Genomic DNA, 19,111 nt, shown 5'->3' with positions numbered 1-19,111 from the left:
TTTATGTCAATAGTTCATTCCTTTTTATTGCTGAGTAGTATTCCATTGTATGAATATATGACAATTTGTTGGTTCATCCACCTGTTAAATTTTTTTAATGTTTTATTTATTTTTGAGACAGAGAGAAACAGAGCATGAATGGGGGAGGGTCAGAGAGAGAGGGAGACACAGAATCTGAAGCAGGTTCCAGGCTCTGAACTGTCAGCACAGAGCCTGACGTGGGGCTCAACCATGAGATCATAACCTGAGCTGAAGTCGGACGTTTAACCAACTGAGTCACCCAGTCGCCCCATCATCCACCTGTTAATAGCAATTGAGTTTCCTGTTTCTGGTTATTACAAATAAAGCTACCATGAACTCATGTACAAGTTTTGTATGGACATATGCTTTCACTTCTCATCAGTAAATGCCTAGGAAAGGACAGTCATCTGATAGGTTTATGCTTACCTTTTAAAGAAACTGTCAAACTTTTTTCCTAAGTGTTCGCATCATTTTGTATTTGCATCAGCAATCTTGCTATTTGTAACAACATGGATGGAACTAGAGTGTATTATGCTAAGCAAAATAAGTCAGTCAGAAAAAGACAAATATATGATTTCACTCAAATGTGGAATTTGAGAAACACAACAGACGAACATAGAGGAAGGAAAGGAAAAATAAGATAAAAACCGAAAGGGAGGGCAAACCATAAAAGACTCTTAAATACAGAGAACAAACTGAGGGTTGCTGGTTGGGAGGTGGGTGGAGGGATGGGTGATGGGCGTTATGGAGGGCACTTTTCGGGTTGAGCACTGGGTGTCATATGTAAGAAATGAATCACTGGGTTCCAATCCTGAAGCCAGGACTACACTGTATGTTAACTAACTTGAATTTAAAGAAAAAAAAAAAGCAATCTATAATAGTTCTAGTTGCTTCACATCCTCACCTATACTTAGTATGGATGTATTTTAATATTTAGACATTCTAGTAGGTTTATAGTGGTATCTTATTATGGTTTTATTATGCATTTCCCTAATTAACAATTTTGAGTAACTTTTAATGTGTTTATTTGCCATATACATATCTTATTTTGTGAAGTACCTTAAAATCTTTTGCCGCTTTGTTTCTAATTTAATTTTATTTTGGGATACTTGTTTTATTATTGACTTTTGAAATGTCTTTATGTATTTTGGATAGAAGGCTTTTTAGGAGATATGTGATTTGCAAATATTTTTTCCTAGACTGTGGATTGTGCTTTCATTCCCTCAACAATGTCTTCAGAAAAACTAAGTTCTTAATTTTGATGAAATTCAATTGAGCAAACATGGACTTCAACTCATAAGCCCAAGATTAAGAGTTGTAGCCTCTACCAACTGAGGCAGCCAGGCACCCCCACCAAGGAAATTTTAGTAGTGACTATATATTTGGTAATATTAAGGAAATGTTAATTCTTCCAGTATAATAATGGTATTTTTGGTTATGGTTTTAAAACTCCTTATATATTAAAGATATACAATGAGATACTTATGGATTAAATCTAGGATTCCTTTCAAAATAATCTAATATGTGTTTTGGCAAAGGGGATGGGGTAGAAGTGAAGTGTAACTGGCCATGATTTGCTACTTATTAAAGAAAAATGATTAAGGGGCGCCTGGGTGGCTCATTTGGTTAAGTGTCCGACTGTGGCTCAGGTCATGATTTCATGGTTCAATTTGTGAATTCAAGCCCCGCGTCGGACTCTGTGCTGACAGCTCAGAGCCTGGAGCCTGCTTCAGATTCTGTGTCTCCCTCTCTCTCTGCCCCTCCCCCACTCGTGCTCTGTTTCTCTGTCTCTCAAAAATAAATAAACATTAAAAATTTTTTTTTAAATAAAGTAAAATGATTGATACATCTGTGTTTATTATATTAAAAAATTTAATTTGATTTACTTGTCCTTTTCTAGCTTCTTAAGTGGAAAACTTAGATCTTTGATTTTAAATCTTTCTTCTTTTTTAACATAGGTATTTAAAATTCTTTCCCACTAAGCCCTGCTTTAACTCCATCCCACAATTCTCAGCATTACTCAAGGCTCACCCTAAGTGTAGTCTCCACCTGTCACCATACAATGTTATTGCAATATTGTTGACTATACTCCCTATGCTGCACTTTTCATCTATATGACTTGTTTATTTTATAAGTGGAAATTTGTACGTCTTAAGCCCCTCCGCTTATTTAACCCATCCCTCCCTCATTCTCCCTTCTGGCAACCACCACTTCATTCTCTGTATTTAAGAGTCCAGTTTTTGTTTCTTTGTTTGCCTTTATTTTTATGTATATTTTAATTGTATACAACAATTGTGTTTGCAGATTTTTTAAATTCTCTAGTGATGTTTTTACATTGTTGTACAGTATCCATTCTCTCTGATGAGAAGCCCATCATCATTCATATCATTGTGCCTCTTTAGGTAATGTGTATTTTTTTTTTTCTCTGGCTTCCTTCAATATTTTCTTATAATCTGATTTTTCAGTAGACTCATTATGATGTGTCTAAGTATAGTTTTCTTTGTTGTTATTCTGCTTGTGATGTGCTGAATTTCTTATATCTATAAATTTATATTTCTTCATTCTTCTGCATGTTGCTGTCCAGTTCTCCCCGCACCGTTTGTTAAAAAGACTGTCTTTTTTCCATCGGATATTCTTTCCTGCTTTGTCAAAGATTAGTTGGCCATACTTTTGTGGGTCCAATTCTGGAGTCTCTATTCTATTCCATTGCTCTATGTGTCTGTTTTTGTGCCAATACCATGCTGTCTTGATGATTACAACTTTGTAGTAGAGGCTAGAAAGTGTTATGCTAAGTGAAATAAGTCATACAGAGAAAGACAGATACCATATGTTTTCACTGTTATGTAGATCCTGAGAAACTTAACAGAAGACCATGGGGGAGGAGAAGGAAAAAAAAAAAGTTAGAGAGGGAGAGAGCCAAACCATAAGAGACTCTTAAAAACTGAGAATAAACTGAGGGTTGATGGGGGGGTGGGAGGGAGGGTAGGGTGGGTGATGGGCATTGAGGAGGGCACCTGTTGGGATGAGCACTGGGTGTTGTATGGAAACCAATTTGACAATAAATTTCATATTTAAAAAAATTACATTTCTCACCAAATGTGCAAAATTCTTGCTATTACCACTGTCCTATTAATTTTTATTCCTTTTTCTCCCCTGTTTTATCTCTCCCATTGTTAGGGGACCCCATTTACATTTACATTAAACCATTTTTATTGTCCTAGAGGTCACTGAGGCCCTATTCTTTCCCTTTGTTCTTCAGGTTGCATTTTTGCTCTGATTCATCTCTAAGTTCACTGACCCTCTATTCCACTGTCATCATTCTGCTGTTATAAGCCAATCTGGTAAATTGTTCTTTCTGATATTTTGCTTTTCAAATCTAGATTTTCCTCATTATTTTTAGTTTCCAGTGCTCTATTGTGATGCTCTATTTATTCATTCTTAGGAGCACATTTCCCTTTAAATCAACAAATATATTTATCTTATCTGCTTTAAATCTTTATCTACAAATTTTAATAGGTGTCATTTCAGAGTTAGTTTTCATTCATGAGTCTTCTTCTTGACTATGGATCACTATTACCTGTTACTTCTCATGCCTATAATTTTTAATAGCACTTTAGACATTGTATGTTGTAGACATCCTAGGTTCTTTTTTCTTCCTCGGAAGAGTATTGAACTTTTGCGTTAGAAAATAGTAAACTCAGGTGAACTAAAACTTAAAAATTATATTTTCCCTTCAGTGGACAGCAGTTAAATCTATGTTCAGTTATCGCAGCCTTCCAGCTATTCCTTTTGGTGGATTGTGTGAATCCTCCCCTATACATATAAAGTTCAGGACTCAATCAAGAATTTGGGTTTATAGGGAAATTTTTGGGCTCCATTCTCTGTGGCTCCCTCTATTGCAGCATATCTCCTATCACTTTCCAGTCATTCTGGAATCCTCAACTTTTTCCTCAACTTCTCAAGCCAAGAAGACTGTGGTTTTTAGTCTGGATTCTAGCCATCCTTTGCCAAGCAGACTGAAGGGTGCTCTCAGGAGAAAAGCCACCTAAGTGAAAACTTGCTCAGTGTACTCCCTTTCTTTCAAGAGAGTAGAATCTTCTCTAACTTTTTCCTACTTTCGGTCACTATATGACCATTAAGTAGGTGTTATTTTTGTCCAGAGTATTTACTTCTTATTTTAAGAAGAGTTAGTCTGATAAAAATCACTGTGCCAATATCAGAAATGAATCTCTTTTGTTCTTTTTATCACTACAGAAAGCACCCTTACTATAAAACTACTCCCGGGGTGCCTGGGTGGCTCAGTCGGTTGAGCGTCCAACTTTGGCTCAGGTCATGATCTCACAGCTCATGAGTTTGAGCCCTGCATCGGGCTCTGTGCTGACAGCTAGGAGCCTGGAGCCTGCTTTGGATTCTGTGTCTCCCTCTCTCTGTCCCTCCACTGCTCGCACTCTGTCTCTCTCAAAAATAAATAAACACTTTTAAAAAATAAAAAAAAAATAAATAAAACTACTTCCCTCAAACTAATGTCACTTAAATAGGTGTTTTAGGGGTGCCTGGGTGGCTTAGTCTGTTAAGCGTCTGACTTCAGCTCAGGTCATAATGTCACAGTCTGAATTTGAGCCCCACATTGAGCTCTGTGCTGACAGCTCAGAGCCTGGAGCCTGCTTCGGATTCTGTGTCTCCCTCTCTCTCTGCCCCTCCCCTGGTCACGCTCTCTGGCTCTCAAAAAATAATAAATAAACATTTAAAAATTTTTAAAAAATAGGTGTTCTAGATAACACAATTCAATTATTATTAATAGGTGTTCTGTTAGAAAGAAGTGGGTCAAATGGAACTTGGAAATATAGCATTGCAAAACAAATAAGTTTCTTTATATCAGGACTTTTAAACATCTTTAATGTGCTAGTAGACATTCTATATCCCTAAATGGAATATGCTCTTGAAATAATATCCTAAAATTTGTCATATATAATTAGAAATATTCACTGATTCATTCAAAAATATTTATTAAGCCCTAGACAGTGAAGACTAGAGTATAAACCCATTTCTCCTAGCACAATTTGCTATCGTGTTTTAATCTTCTAATTTCACTGTCAGTCATTGATTCAGCGTGGCTAGGTTTATGCTACTTAATCCTCACCAATACTTAGGTTTTTTTGTTTTGTTTTTTAAAAAAAAATTTTTTAACGTTTATTTATTTTTGAGAGACAAAGAGAGAGCATGAGCAGGGGAGAAGCAGAGAGAGAGGGAGACACAGAATCTGAAGCAGGCTCCAGGCTCTGAGCTGTCATCACAGAACCCGACGTGTGGCTCGAACTCATGAACCTTGAGATCATGACCTGAGCCAAAGTCAGATGCTTAATCGACTGAGACACCCAGGTGCCCCACCAATACTTACTTTGTAATTATCGTATGTATACAATAGAGGTGCTGCTATTAGAAAAGTGAAATAAAAATAGAGGTTCACTAATCGTTAACTTACATGGACTAGATAAAAATACATGAAATTGGCTAGTATGAAACTCAATACAGATGAGTAGCCTGATAAATGCTAGTTTCTTTCTTAGTGTTTTTTTTCTTCTTTTGCCTATTAAGTTAGTGGTTTTAACAAGATTGATCATAGATAGGTTGGTAGACTACAGCTCTCAGACCAAATGCAGTAAGAAGTCTGTTTTGTACAGTCCAAGAGCTAAGACATTTTTTTATACTCTTAAAGGACTTTTAAAAAAAATGTTAAAAATTGTGTGATAGGGATATTATGTGGCCCACAAAACCTAAAATATTTACTATATGGTCTTTTACAGAAAATGTTTGCTAACTCCTGAGATATAGTCTAATCCTTATAATTATCTAAAATAAGCAGTATGGTAGAATTCATTTTATTTACTTAGATGCTGAGGTAGAAGCCCTGATTTAAAAAAAAACATATTAAAACACTATTTTACTGGTTTTACTAAGTTTTCAAAGGCTCATCTCAAATCTCACCTTTTCTCCTTTTACACCACTACAGTCACATTTTGATCCTGGAGAACAACCATAGCAAGCCTATAAGGAAGAAAAAGAGGGAGAAAGATTATTAAATATGAACCTGAAAATCAGTCTCTGACTTACCCCTCAACTAAACTCAACAATCCAAATTTGTAAAACTAATACCAGAAAAATATCTGAACAGATAATATACCAAATTGCAAACAATAGTTACCTCTGAGGAAGCTTTCACCTTTTATGGTACACATTTCCATTTGATCTTTTCATAATGAGCAGATGTAACTTTCATAATTTTAAAGTGAAAAATATCCTTTTAAAAAGATACTAAAAATTAAAAAGCAATTCAAACAATTTCCCTGTAATATTATTTGCCATTTGTCCAAGCTCTTAGGAACTCTTTTCTTTCTCCTAACATCACATTCAAGAAATGACCTTTCAATCTGTATTAGCAATGACCTTGGTGACTAGCTAAAGATGTCTGACAGTCGAAGTTGCTTGACTCTGCACTCGTGAGCAATCATGGAGCACAAAATATGTAATGCTATCTTTTACCAACTTTTTTCTTCGCTCCCATTCTCTCATTGCTAGTAGTTCAGTCTATAATGACTCCAACAAGTTTTACCACAAATGTTGTTCCCACAGCCTAGATCCTCTAAAAAGCCACTACTAATAAATTCCTTTATTCATATTAAGAATTGAGGTCTTGAAGCCAGAAAAATATCCTCCTCCAAAATAAGGACCCATAAGAGAGGCACTTGGCTAGCTCAGTCAGTGGAGCCTTGATTTCGAGGTTTGAGTTTGAGCTCCATGATGGGTGCAGAGATTAGTTAAAAACAATAAAAATCTTAAAAAATAAAATAAGAACCCATAAGAGAAGAAGATAATAGATGACTTCTGCCATCCAGATCTACCTTATACTCTGACATAAAGCTGAACTCCTTAGAAAAACAAATAGTAGTTAGTTTAACCTATGTAGATAGCTCTCCATTTATGGACAGTAAGGTGGTATACTTTTCTTTTTCTTTTTATTTATTTTTGTTTTTATTTTTATTTTTTTGATTTAGGGATCTCTTTTATTTTTTATTTTTATTTTTATTTATTTATTTTTTCAAAAATGAAACATATTGTCAAATTGGTTTCCATACAACACCCAGTGCTCATCCCAAGGTATACTTTTCATTAAATAAGAGAAACTTTTATGTGATGTAAATACCAAATAATGTGTATCAATGCTCAGCCTTGGAAAACTGTGACTTAAAAAGTACCTAAGTGTCCTTCCCAACATTCCCTGTGTTCCTTTACTCCAACCACTACCAGAATACTTTCCCCAATCCTTATCAAATTACTGACCTCATCCTTCTAGTCATAACTCCTAATCTACTCAGCTGCAACTAGAAGCTAGCCAGATGCTGGAACTCCTTTTCCTGATTAAGAGCAAACAACAATGGTTTGATGTTGGGGGTAATCTCTCACTCTGCAAGTTGCTGTTCCTGTAACAGATGCTCCTGACATTTCTAATCGAAAGGCTGTTATGCAGCTATTATTCATCATACATAGTTGATATTAGGTTTCAGTATTATACATCAACTACATTACAAGTGAAATGGACTTATACAGACTTACTCATCAAACATGAACTGAGCATTATTAGAGGCCAGAAAACTGGTTAAGCAATAAACACGAATAAGACACAGCTCTTTCCAACATATAAAACTAATTCAACAAATACTTATTGATCACCTGTTATATGCCAGCCACTATGTCACATTAGGTGTAGGTAGAGATGCAAAGACCGTACATCACTGCTCTCTAATGGAAAGGATAATTCCATACAGAAAAATTACATTACAGTGTGTCAGTAACAGAGGTTAATTTAAGATGTATAACTTTTTTGTGTAAACATGAATTGTAGATTCCAAAGTATAAGCTTACAAATTTTAGAAGATACCAATTCACAAGATGAGAACTGTCAATGGTCATATTCACTGAATTGGATTGTGCATATTATCAATAATCAGTTACAAGCATTAATGGAGGATAAAGGATAGTGTACAAAATGGCTATACATTTAAAAACAATTAACATTTGACTTTGAAATGTATGTCTATACTTTATTTTTTAAATTTTTTTTAACGTTTCTTCATTTTTTAGAGATGGAGAGAGACAGAGAATGAGTGGGGGAGGAGCATAGAGAGAGGGAGACACAGAATCCGAAGGAGGCTCCAGGCTCTGAGCTGTCAGCACAGAGCCTGATGCAGGGCTCGAACCCATGGACCAAGAGATCATAACCGGAGCTGAAATCGGATGCTTAACCGACTGAGCCACCCAGGCGCTCCTGTCTACACTTTAAATGTAAATATTGGTGCATAGTTTTTCTGGTGTTACAAGTAAAAGATGGTACAACTTTCCATTTTCATCTTTCATTAAGAAATCCTTCTTTTTAAAACATAAATTAAGCTCCTGAGAATAATGCAAAACAATAGACAGAAAGGGTTTGTTAATATGGAGAAGATACTACATGAATTTTACTTATAATATTTTTGACTTCTAAGTATCCAACAATATCCTCCAACTTCTAATATAATTTGTAAACAAACAATATAACTTTGAATAAGTGTGCATGTCAATTCAAAGGTAATTTTATATATAATTTTTCTTTAAAATCAGTAATTTCACCTTTTTTCACTTATTACTTCAAATGTAGCTATACTTTAGAGAGGTCACTACTTAAAACATTTGATATTTGTTTGAATTCAGTTTTAAAATGTAATTTATATTCTATTTATTCCACCTACTTTACAAGGACACTGGTACTCTGGCTTTTTTTGTTGTTTTTAAAGCCAATTGTAATACACACATCGACCACTAGATGCCACTTTTCATACAGTTATAACAGTGATGCCCACATGGAAATAGCCCCAATTTGACATTAGGTTAATGCAGCAACATGTTTTTTTACAAACAGCCATTAATATTAATTAGGTGCCCAATAAGCACAAAGCACAGTTTTAGGGCTATGAGTTGTACCATAAAATGTGTAGACACGAGTGCTGTCTTTAAGAAACTTCCAATCTAGTTAAAAAAAACCAAAATACCCTATGCCTAAATAAATAAAAATAAAATTTAAATACAATGGAATAATGACATAGGAGACAATGGTAACAGAATGAGCTCTAAAATACAAGAAATACATTCCGAGTTTACTTCAGCAATTGAATCATTAGGAAACTCTAAAAAAAGAATATATAAAAAAAGGAATCTATAAACAAATCATTCCCATATCCTAGACCTCAATTTTCTCTTTGGTAAAATGACAGATGGATGATATAACCTCTTTAGGAAGCTTCCAGATCTTACAGTATGTGATTCAGTAGGATTTACCAAGTAAAAATGAATGGTATAGTCAATAATTGCTATCAAAGTTAACAAAGAGGACTCCCTTGAGTGTGGAGTGTTCACTAACAGCTCTGTAGAGAAGGTAAATAAATCAACTTCAATTTTGAAGAATGGACAGAAAGATATCTAGAGGAAAAATGCCCATGCTAAGTACTAAAATCAAAACACAAAATTTTTGTGGGCAAAGAGCCAGATTAAATATTAAGTACCTCAGTCTAAGGACTTCTATAATCCATATGAGAAAAGTATAGTAGGAGATAAGGCCAAAAAAAGAAAATATTTTAAAAAACTGGAAAAACTAATTCTGCAAAGTCACTGAACACTGTTAAAACAAGAAAATGATGCAACTATAGTAATGTTTTAAAATTTTTAGGGAGAAAATAATAAAAAATATGGAAGATTTCTTATTATCACATAGTAAAACACATGACGAAGCTACAATAATTAAAACAGTATGGTGTTGTTCAAAGAACAGGCAACTCAATGAACTATAACAAAAAGACCACAAACACACACACATTATATGATAAAAATTGACTTTTATCCAATAAATGTGAAAATAATGGATTGTTCAACAGAGGGTGCTAGGACAAGTATAGAAAACAATGAATTGAGATCTCAGGCCCCCACGGTTAAAAAAATAAAAAAAAGAAACAGATATGAGAATTAAAAGTGGAAATGAAAGCAAACTTCTGTATGTATTAAGATCACTTAAAGAAATTCACAAAAATTCAGGTATTAGGATCCCATCTTACAAATGCTATTTCAATAAGCTTGAAATTGGCTACCAGAATCCAAAATTTTAATAAACATCTCCAGGTAATTCTGATACAGTGATTCAAGCTATATAAACTACAAAATAATGGCATAGAAAAATAAGAAATAGTCCAATAATGTGACTAGTTAAGTATCCTGACTGATATGCCTGCTTAAGAAAGAAACTAAAAATGCTTTTAAAATGTAAATATGTCTTAAAGCATCAAAGAGAAGCACAAAAGGAGGTATCAGGCCAAAATCTAGAGAAAAAAAAAATAACAGTAAACTGACCAATGAAACTACTTTTGCCCTGAGGGCATTTAGCAAAACTGGAGAATTTAAGATTCTTGTTTCACAACTTCTTCAGTGTAAAGGTATTATATAAGTACCCGATGGATTTCATCCCTAGGGAATTTTAAGAAAGATACCTTAGCACTCAGCAGAGAAGTACAGGGGGAAAATATCTTTGAGAAAGTATAACCACAAACTGGCCCACATACAGATCTGCAATCCAAATTAGCATTTAGCTGGGTGACCCAGTAATCTCGAATTACAAATTTGCTTAGAGTAGACTCCTATTGCTTTGATCTCCCAGAGGCTGGGCAGAAATACATACAAATCTTATGTAGAAGAATATACCTTCATAATAAACTTCAAAGAATTCAAAAAAATGTTTTTATATTTTTAATGTTTATTTATTTGTGAGAGAGAGAGAGAGAGCAAGAGACAGAGTGTGAGAAGGGGAGGGGCAAAGAGAGAAAGAGGGAGACACACAATCTGAAGCAGGTTCCAGACTTTGAGCTGTCAGCATAGAGCCCAATATGGGGCTCGAACCCAGAGCTGTGCGATCATGAGTTGTGAGATCATGACCTGAGTTGAAGGTGCCCCCCCCAAAAATTTTCTTGAAAGGAAAATAAGGTATCCTATTCAAAAATCACTAAGCACACAAGGAAACAAAATACCATAAGCAAAAACCTAGAGAAACATCTGACAGCAGAAGCTGCTCAGCAATTTCAGGCATTAGAATTATTAGACACAAAATATATAACTATTTTTATAATCATTATAGATATTTTAAAACTTGAAAATAATAAATGAACCAAGAAATTGTAAAAAAAAAAAAGGTAACATAGCTGAATTGAAATAAAATATAAATTTTAGAAGTTAAAAACCATGAAATTTAAAACTCAGTGGATGGGCTTCACAGCAGACTGCATATAGCTGAGAGACAGTTTAAAACATGACAAAGTTAAGAAATTATCTATAATGTATTATAGATATAATGTATTTCTATACATTATAAATATATCTATAATTATCTAAATTATCTATAATGTATAGATATAATGTATTTATAGAGATAAAACAGGGAAAATGTGAAATGATAGTGAAGAAGCATGGAAGTAAAGTGAGGAAGGAGAGCATATAGGTAATCAGGTTTACAGAAGAAGAAGTGAAAGAAGGAATGGAGCAGTGACAAGAATTAGAGATAATGGCAGGGTTTTCAAGAAATAATTAAAAATATCTGTAATTCAAGAAGTCTGAAAGATCCAATGGAAAAAAAATCAAAAATTTGTACACTAGATACAAATTAGTAACTTCAGAACATAAAACCAAAGACAAGGCTTTAAAAATATCAAGAAAGACAAGGGAGACTGCCTTCAAAGGAGTGGCAATTATTTATAGATTAATTCTCAGAAGTACAATGGAAGCCAGAAGACTAGAATGGCATCTTTATATGCTGAGAGAAAACTGTCAACTTATATTTTTTTACCCAGTAAAGATACCTTTCAAGAGGAAGGTGAAAATACAGACATTTTTAGACAAATAAAAACTGAGAAAGTAAGTCCTTAGCAGGACTACACAAAATGAAATTCAAAACCTTTTAATATCTTCTCCCTTCATATGACAGGAAATGCAATTGAAATGGGAGGTCTAAAATACCAAAAGTAATGGAGAAAAAAAGTGTTATATTCATGGGTAAATGCAAACAAGTAGTAACTATAAAACACAATTATAAAGAGAGCCACAGGGTTCAAAAGTACAGACCTAAAAGAAAATCACAGTGATAACACATTATAAATCAGGAGAGGATGACTGAAGTTAAAATATTTCTAAGGTTATTGTAATTGTGTAGAAAACAGGCATAGGTATTGACTACTTTAGACTTTGATAAGGTAAGCATACAATTTAGGTATTCTAATTCCTAGGGTAAACCTTAAAAGAAGGTAAGTGAGGTGTTAATTCTAAAGGAGTGGAGGGGACAATATTTAATAAATCCAAAAAAAAGCAAAAGAGAGAAAGTGCTATCTTAGAAAAAACAGGAAAAATAAAAGAAATGTATCAGTAATTACATCAAGTATAATTATTGTAAAATGACATGATACAAGGAAATAATCAGACAAATTTGGAATGTGGTACATATGAAGGACAACTACCATGGACTCTTCAAAAAGTCAATGCCATGCCTTGGCTTTGTGAATGACAGCTTGAAGAGCTCTGTGGATCATCTCCCTAGCAAACGAAAAGAGCTGGTGACATTTAGGAAAAACAAAATTTATGTCTCTGGATATTACCCTAAGAACCTACAGCAAATGAAGAAACACCATTCAACAAAATTTACTACATCTTAGTTATGAAGAACAAGAATCTATGGCCTTTTAGCCATGACCCACCCCCTTCCTCTCCCCTTTCTCTATTCAGCTTGACAAAAGCTCCACAAAAGGTGGAAGCAGACATGAACCTGGAGCTCCTTCTCCCTCCCTCCAGCTATGAGTTGAGTACTACAGTGTCTCACTAGAACAGGTCATCAGCATTTCTCATTCTCCCCTTTGACCAGTTCTAAGTTGTAAAAGCTCTATTCCAACTTTAAATAGCTGAGAATTCTAAGGTTTTTGTGTTCCACATACCCTCAACTCACAAGACAAAAACTCTACCCCGGGTATGGCCGACTGAGAGTACTGTACTCAACTGCCCTAACCACAGTTCACTCACAGAGCACAGGGTGGATACTAGCAGAAGCAAGTTGAGAAGACCAGATGCTACTGTCCTTCCCTGTGCCCCTGCTCGTAAAGCAGAGTGTCACTTCGAGAGAAGCAGGTCACTGTTCCTGCACCCCACTCTGGAACACTGTCATGGAGGTTTTACCTGGGTGTTGGTGGGGCTGGGGTGGGGGAACCATAAAACCAGAGACTTCTGAAGCTCTCTCTAAGGAACTTGAGTTTACTTGGGACATTCTAATTATAACAATGTATTTTGGAGTTTGTAACTTATATAGATATAATATGTATAACAATAATAGCATAAAAAGGAGAAAAAGGGAATAGAGTTTCAGAGGAGTGATATTTCTGTATCTTACTGAAATTAAGTTGCTGTAAATCTTAAGTAGATTCTGACAGGCTATGATGCCCATGGTAAGCACTACAGCAACCAGTAAGAAAATAACTCAAAAATACAGTGAAGAAAATCATTAAAGTAATTATAATATTTAACTAGAAGGTATTCACTTCCTAAAAAAGAAGGCTATAAAGGAGGTACAGAAGAACAAAAAAAGCATGAAAAATATCAAAAACAAAAAAGGCAGAGAAAAATCTAATTATATCAATAATAACACTGAATGTGACTGCATTAAACAAGCCAATCAAAATTCAGAGATTGTCAGACCATATTTAAAAGCAGGATCAAATGATGTCTATAGGAGAATACATTAGATTAAAATATACAAAAAGCCTGAAAATAAAATAGAAATACAATCAGGCAAACAGCATCAGCAATAGACAAAATGTCTGTTTATCCCCAATACCTCTCCAATACTGCCAAATTCATATGTTGAAATCTTAATCCCAATGTTATGGTATTTGAAGGAGAAGACTTTGGGAGGTAATGAGATCACGATGGCACTGCCCCCGGAGTAGGATTAGTGTGCTTATGAGAAAAGGCCAAAGAGTTACCTAGCCCTCTTTCTGGCATGTGAAGATCTAAGAAATCAGCAGCCTGCAAGCCAAAAGAGGGCTCCCACCAGAACCTGACCATGCTGGCAGCCTGATATTAGAATTTCAGCCTCCAAAATTGTGAGAAATACATTTCTATTGTATATAAAGTACCAAATTTGTGGTATTTTGTGATAGCAGCATGAACTAAGATAGCAACCATAAGAAAGTTGGAGTGGATATACTCATAACAGACAAAATAGATACAAAATTATTACTGGACATAAGGAAGTACATTTTATAATGATAACAGAGTCAAATCACCATAACAAGACATAACAAGTATAAACATGAATGCACCTAACAACAGAGCCCCAAAATACATGAAACAAAAAGTGACTGAATTGAACTGAGAAATAGTTCAACAACAATAGTTGGTGACTTTAATACCCAAATTCCAATAATGAGCAGAACAGCAAGGCAGAAGATCAATAAGGAAATAGAGGACTTAAACAACAGTATAAACTAACTAGACCTAAAGGACATCTATTCAACACTCTACCCAAAAGCAGTATAATATACATTCTTCCCAAAATTGTATAGAACATTATGCAGGATAGATCGTATGTTGGGCCATAAAATAAATCTTAATAAACTTAAGAAGGATTAAAGTCATACAAAGTATGTTTTCCTATGATAATGGAATGACATTAGAAATCACTAACAGGAAGATGGGAAGCCTGGATGGCTTAGTTGGTTAAGCGTCTGACTTTGGTTCAGGACATGATCTCACAGTTCATGGGTTCAAGCCCCACATTGGGCTCTGTGCTGACAGCTCAGAGCCTGGAGCCTGCTTCAGATTCTGTGTCTCCCTCTGTCTCTGCCTCTCTCCCACATGCACTCTCTACTTCTGTCAAAAATAAATAAACATTAAAAAATTTAAAAAAAGAAATCACTAGCAGGAAGAAACCTAGAATATTCATAAGCATGCAAAAAATAAGCAATTTATTCCTAATTAACCTTTGGGTCAAAGGAGAAATCACAAGGTATTATTAGAAATTCTTTGAAAAAAATGAAACTAAACCCACAAAATACCAAAACATATAGGATGCATTTAAAGCATTGCTTAGAGGAAATTTATATTAGTAAATGCCTAGGTTTAAAAAAGATGTCAAGTCAATAAACTAATCTTTTACCTTTAGATATTAGAAAAAAGAGGAAAGGGGCACCTGGGTGGCTCATCTGGTTAAGTGGCTGATTTTGGCTCAGGTCATGATCTCACGGTTCATGGGTTCAAGCCCCAAGTTGGGCTCTGTGCTGACAGCTCAGAGCCCAGAGCCTGCTTTGGATCCTGTGTCTCCCTCTCTCTCTAACCCACCCCTGCTTGTGCTCTCTCTGTCTCTCAAAGGTGAATAAATGTAAAAAAAATTTTTTAAAGAAAAGAGGGAAACTAACCTGAAGCAAGTACAAGGAAGAAAATAATAAATATGTGAAATTAATTAAATGGAGAATAGAAAAATAGAGAAATAGAGAAAAGCAAAGAAACCAAAAGTTGGTTCTTAGAAAAGATTGACAAAATTGACAAGGCACAAAGAAAGAGGGAGACTCAAGTTAATGGGTTTTTTAATTGAAAGACTCAAATTATTAAAATCATGAATGAAAGAGGGGACATTGTTACCAACATCAGTAGTAAGAACAGGGAACTTCCTCAGGCTAACATTATTCTTAACTGGTGAAAGATTGAATCCTTTCCCTACAAGATCAAGAACAAGACAAGGATGTCTACTCTGTTACTTCTTTCAAACATCATTCTAGAGGTTCTAACCAGGGTAATTAGATAAGAAAATGAGCCATTCATATTAAAAAGGAAGAAGTAAAGCTATTTCTATTCACATATAACATAGTCTTGTACATAGAAAATCTCATTAAAGCTAATAAATAAGTTCACAATATTACAAGGTATAAAATCAGTATACAAAAGAATCAATTGTATTTCTATACACTAGCATGAAATTAAGTAAAAATCCATTTACAACAGTGTGAAGAAGAATAAAATACTCGGGAATAAACTTAACTAAAGATATATAAAATTTTTACTATGAAAACTAAATCATTATTGAAAGAATTTAAATAAGATCTAAAACAAATGGAAAATAACCTATGTTCACAGATCAGAAGATATAATATTGCAAAAATAATAATGCTTCTGACTTTTTTCAGACTCAAAGCAATCTTTATCACAGTTCAACTACCTTTTTTTTGCAGAAATGGACAAGCTGACTCTAAAATTGATATGGAATTTATATGAAATTGCAAGGTACCTCAAAAGTCAAAACAATTTTGAAAAAGAACAATGTAGAATTCACATCTCCCATTTTCTAAACTTACTACAAATCTACAATAATCGAACCAGTGCGGTGCCAGCATCAGGACAGACATAAATCAACAGAATAGACATGAGAGTCCAAAAATAAACTCATGAAAATATGATGAATTTGTTTTTTATAAGGGAGTCAAGAACATTTACTAGAGAATAGTTTTTTTCAGCAAATAGTGCTGAGACAACTGGATATTCGTATGCAAATGAATGAACTTGGACCTCTTCCTCATACCATACATAAAAATTAAAACAAAATGGATCATAGATTAAATGCAAGAGCTAAAACTATAAAAATATTTTTTTTTATTTTTAAAAATTTATTTATTTTGAAAGAGAGAGTGCAAGCACAAGTTAGAGAGGGGCAGAGAGAGAGATAATCCCCAGCAGGGTCCACGCTGTCAGCATGGAGCCCAACATGTGGCCGAATCTCATGAACTGTGAGATCATAACCTAAGCCAAGATCAAGAGTTGGACCCTTAACCAACTGACACCCAGATGCCCCTAAAACTATAAAACTCTTAAAAGAAAATGTAAGAGTAAATCTTCCTGACCTTTGGTTAGTCAAAGCCTTCTTAGATACATTATCAAAAGCACAAATGACAAAAGAAAAAATAGTTATTTTTTAAATTTCATAAAAATTTATTTTTTTAAATTTCCATCAAGTTACAAAAAATTTGTGCTTCAAAGAACACTATCAAGATAGTGAAAAGACAACCCATAAAATGGGAAAACATTTGTAAATGATGTACATGATAAGGAGTGTGTATCCAGAATATGTAAATAACTCTTATTAACTTACTGGCAAATAACCAAATTTAAAAATGGGCAAAAGAAGCAAAATGTCCATCAACAGATGAATAGAAAAAGAAGATGTGATAGATACATACAATAGAGTATTACTCAGCCATGAAAAAGAATGAGATCTTGTCATTTGCAATGACATGGATGGATAGGTATAATACTAAGTGAAATAAGTCAGAGAAAGACAAATACCATATGATTTCACTCATATGTGGAATTCAAGAAACAAAACAAATGAACAAAGGAAAAAACAGACTAAAAAATCCCAGACTCTTAAATACAGAAAACAAATAGGTGGCTGCCCAGAGGGGAGGTAGGTTGGGGGCTAAGCAAAACAGATAAAGTTACAAAATAAATATGTCACGGAAATGAAAAGTACAGCATAGGGAATATAGTCAATAATATTTTAAAAATATTGTTTGGGGGGCGCCTGGGTGGCATAGTCGGTTGAGCGTCCGACTTCAGCCAGGTCATGATCTCGCGGTCCGGGAGTTCGAGCCCCGCGTCAGGCTCTGGGCTGATGGCTCAGAGCCTGGAGCCTGTTTCCAATTCTGTGTCTCCCTCTCTCTCTGCCCCTCCCCCGTTCATGCTCTGTCTCTCTCTGTCCCAAAAATAAATAAACGTTGAAAAAAAATTTTTTTTAAATATTGTTTGGTATAACTATACTTAATGCAGTGAGCACTGCATAATGTACAGAATTACCATTATGTTGTACATCTCAACACAACACTGTATGTTAGAAGTATGTTATACTTATAAATAAATAAATACATAAGCAAGAGAGAACAGAAAAAGTGAAAAAAATAAATATTTATAATTATTGGTAATTAAATCAACTCAATTTTGAAATATTATATATATATATAAAGAATGACAAAGATAAAAAAATACCTAGTGGTAAGGTAGGAGAGAAAAAGCAATGTCACATGCTAGTCTTAGGAAAATAACTTTGTATATCTCTATGTGTAAATTTGGAAATATTTTAATACTTACATTCAATGAGGAAGTTAGTTAAGACACTGGGTTAAAAATTAGTGATGAAGGCCACCTGGGTGGTTCAGTCACTTAAGCGTCCAACTTCATCTCAGGTCATGATCTCGTGGTTCATGGGTTCGAGCCCCACGTTGGGCTCTGTGTTGTCGGCTCAGAGCCTGGAGCCTGCTTCAGATTCTGTGTCTCCCTCTCTCTCTGCCTGTCCCCTGCTCTCACTCTCTTTCTCTCTTTCTCTCAAAAATAAATAAACATTTAAAAAATCATAATAATAAAATAAAATAAATTAGTGATGAGAGGAAGGAGGTATTTTTTAATGATAACAAGAAAAATAAAGGCAAAGTCTTCAGAAAAAGATCTATAAAAGAAAGTCATGGTCCAAATAGGACAGAAACCAAGTGAATTTGTAAGGCTACATTTGACTATAATTCAAGACTCTAGTTTGAGCTGCATAGATTTTGTGGCTTAAAATTATAATTTTTTGTCTCTGAATCCAATCATAATATGAAGTTCTAAGTATAACTGATATTTACATAATTATATTGCTGTCCATTTTTTATCAAATTTTAGATTAACTCTGAAGGCAAATCCTAGGAGAATTATTATGATAGAACAGCATGTACAAGTTATAAACTCTGATAGCAAAATAATGACAAAACTGGGAGAAACTGGCAGGAGAAGGATGCAGGAGAGTAATATAGGAAGCCTTTTTTCCATAAAAAAATAAAATAAAAATGGGAAAAGGAATACGAATAGACATTTCTCCAAAAAAGATAATATAAATGTTCACTAAACACATAAAAAGATGCTCAAGATCATTAGGAATCAGGGAAATGTAGATCAAAATTAC

The 19,111-nt window shown here is 34.4% G+C and overlaps 1 protein-coding gene across 5 annotated transcripts in view; it reads right to left on the bottom strand.

The window, feature by feature from the left end:
* Positions 1–19,111, bottom strand: part of COL4A5 (collagen type IV alpha 5 chain) — a 236,518-nt gene that overhangs the window by 139,017 nt on the left and 78,390 nt on the right. For all 5 annotated transcript variants that reach the window (XM_043570931.1, XM_043570929.1, XM_043570928.1 and 2 more), the window contains exon 2: positions 6,007–6,066. In XM_043570931.1, coding sequence (XP_043426866.1) covers positions 6,007–6,066 — 60 coding nt within the window. The remainder of the gene's footprint in view (positions 1–6,006; positions 6,067–19,111) is intronic.

Source organism: Prionailurus bengalensis, chromosome X (genome assembly GCF_016509475.1).
Source record: "Prionailurus bengalensis isolate Pbe53 chromosome X, Fcat_Pben_1.1_paternal_pri, whole genome shotgun sequence".
In the NCBI taxonomy this organism is placed as follows: domain Eukaryota; kingdom Metazoa; phylum Chordata; class Mammalia; order Carnivora; family Felidae; genus Prionailurus; species Prionailurus bengalensis.
Note: the sequence above shows the minus strand (reverse complement) of the source record. Positions and strands in the feature narration are given on the sequence as shown.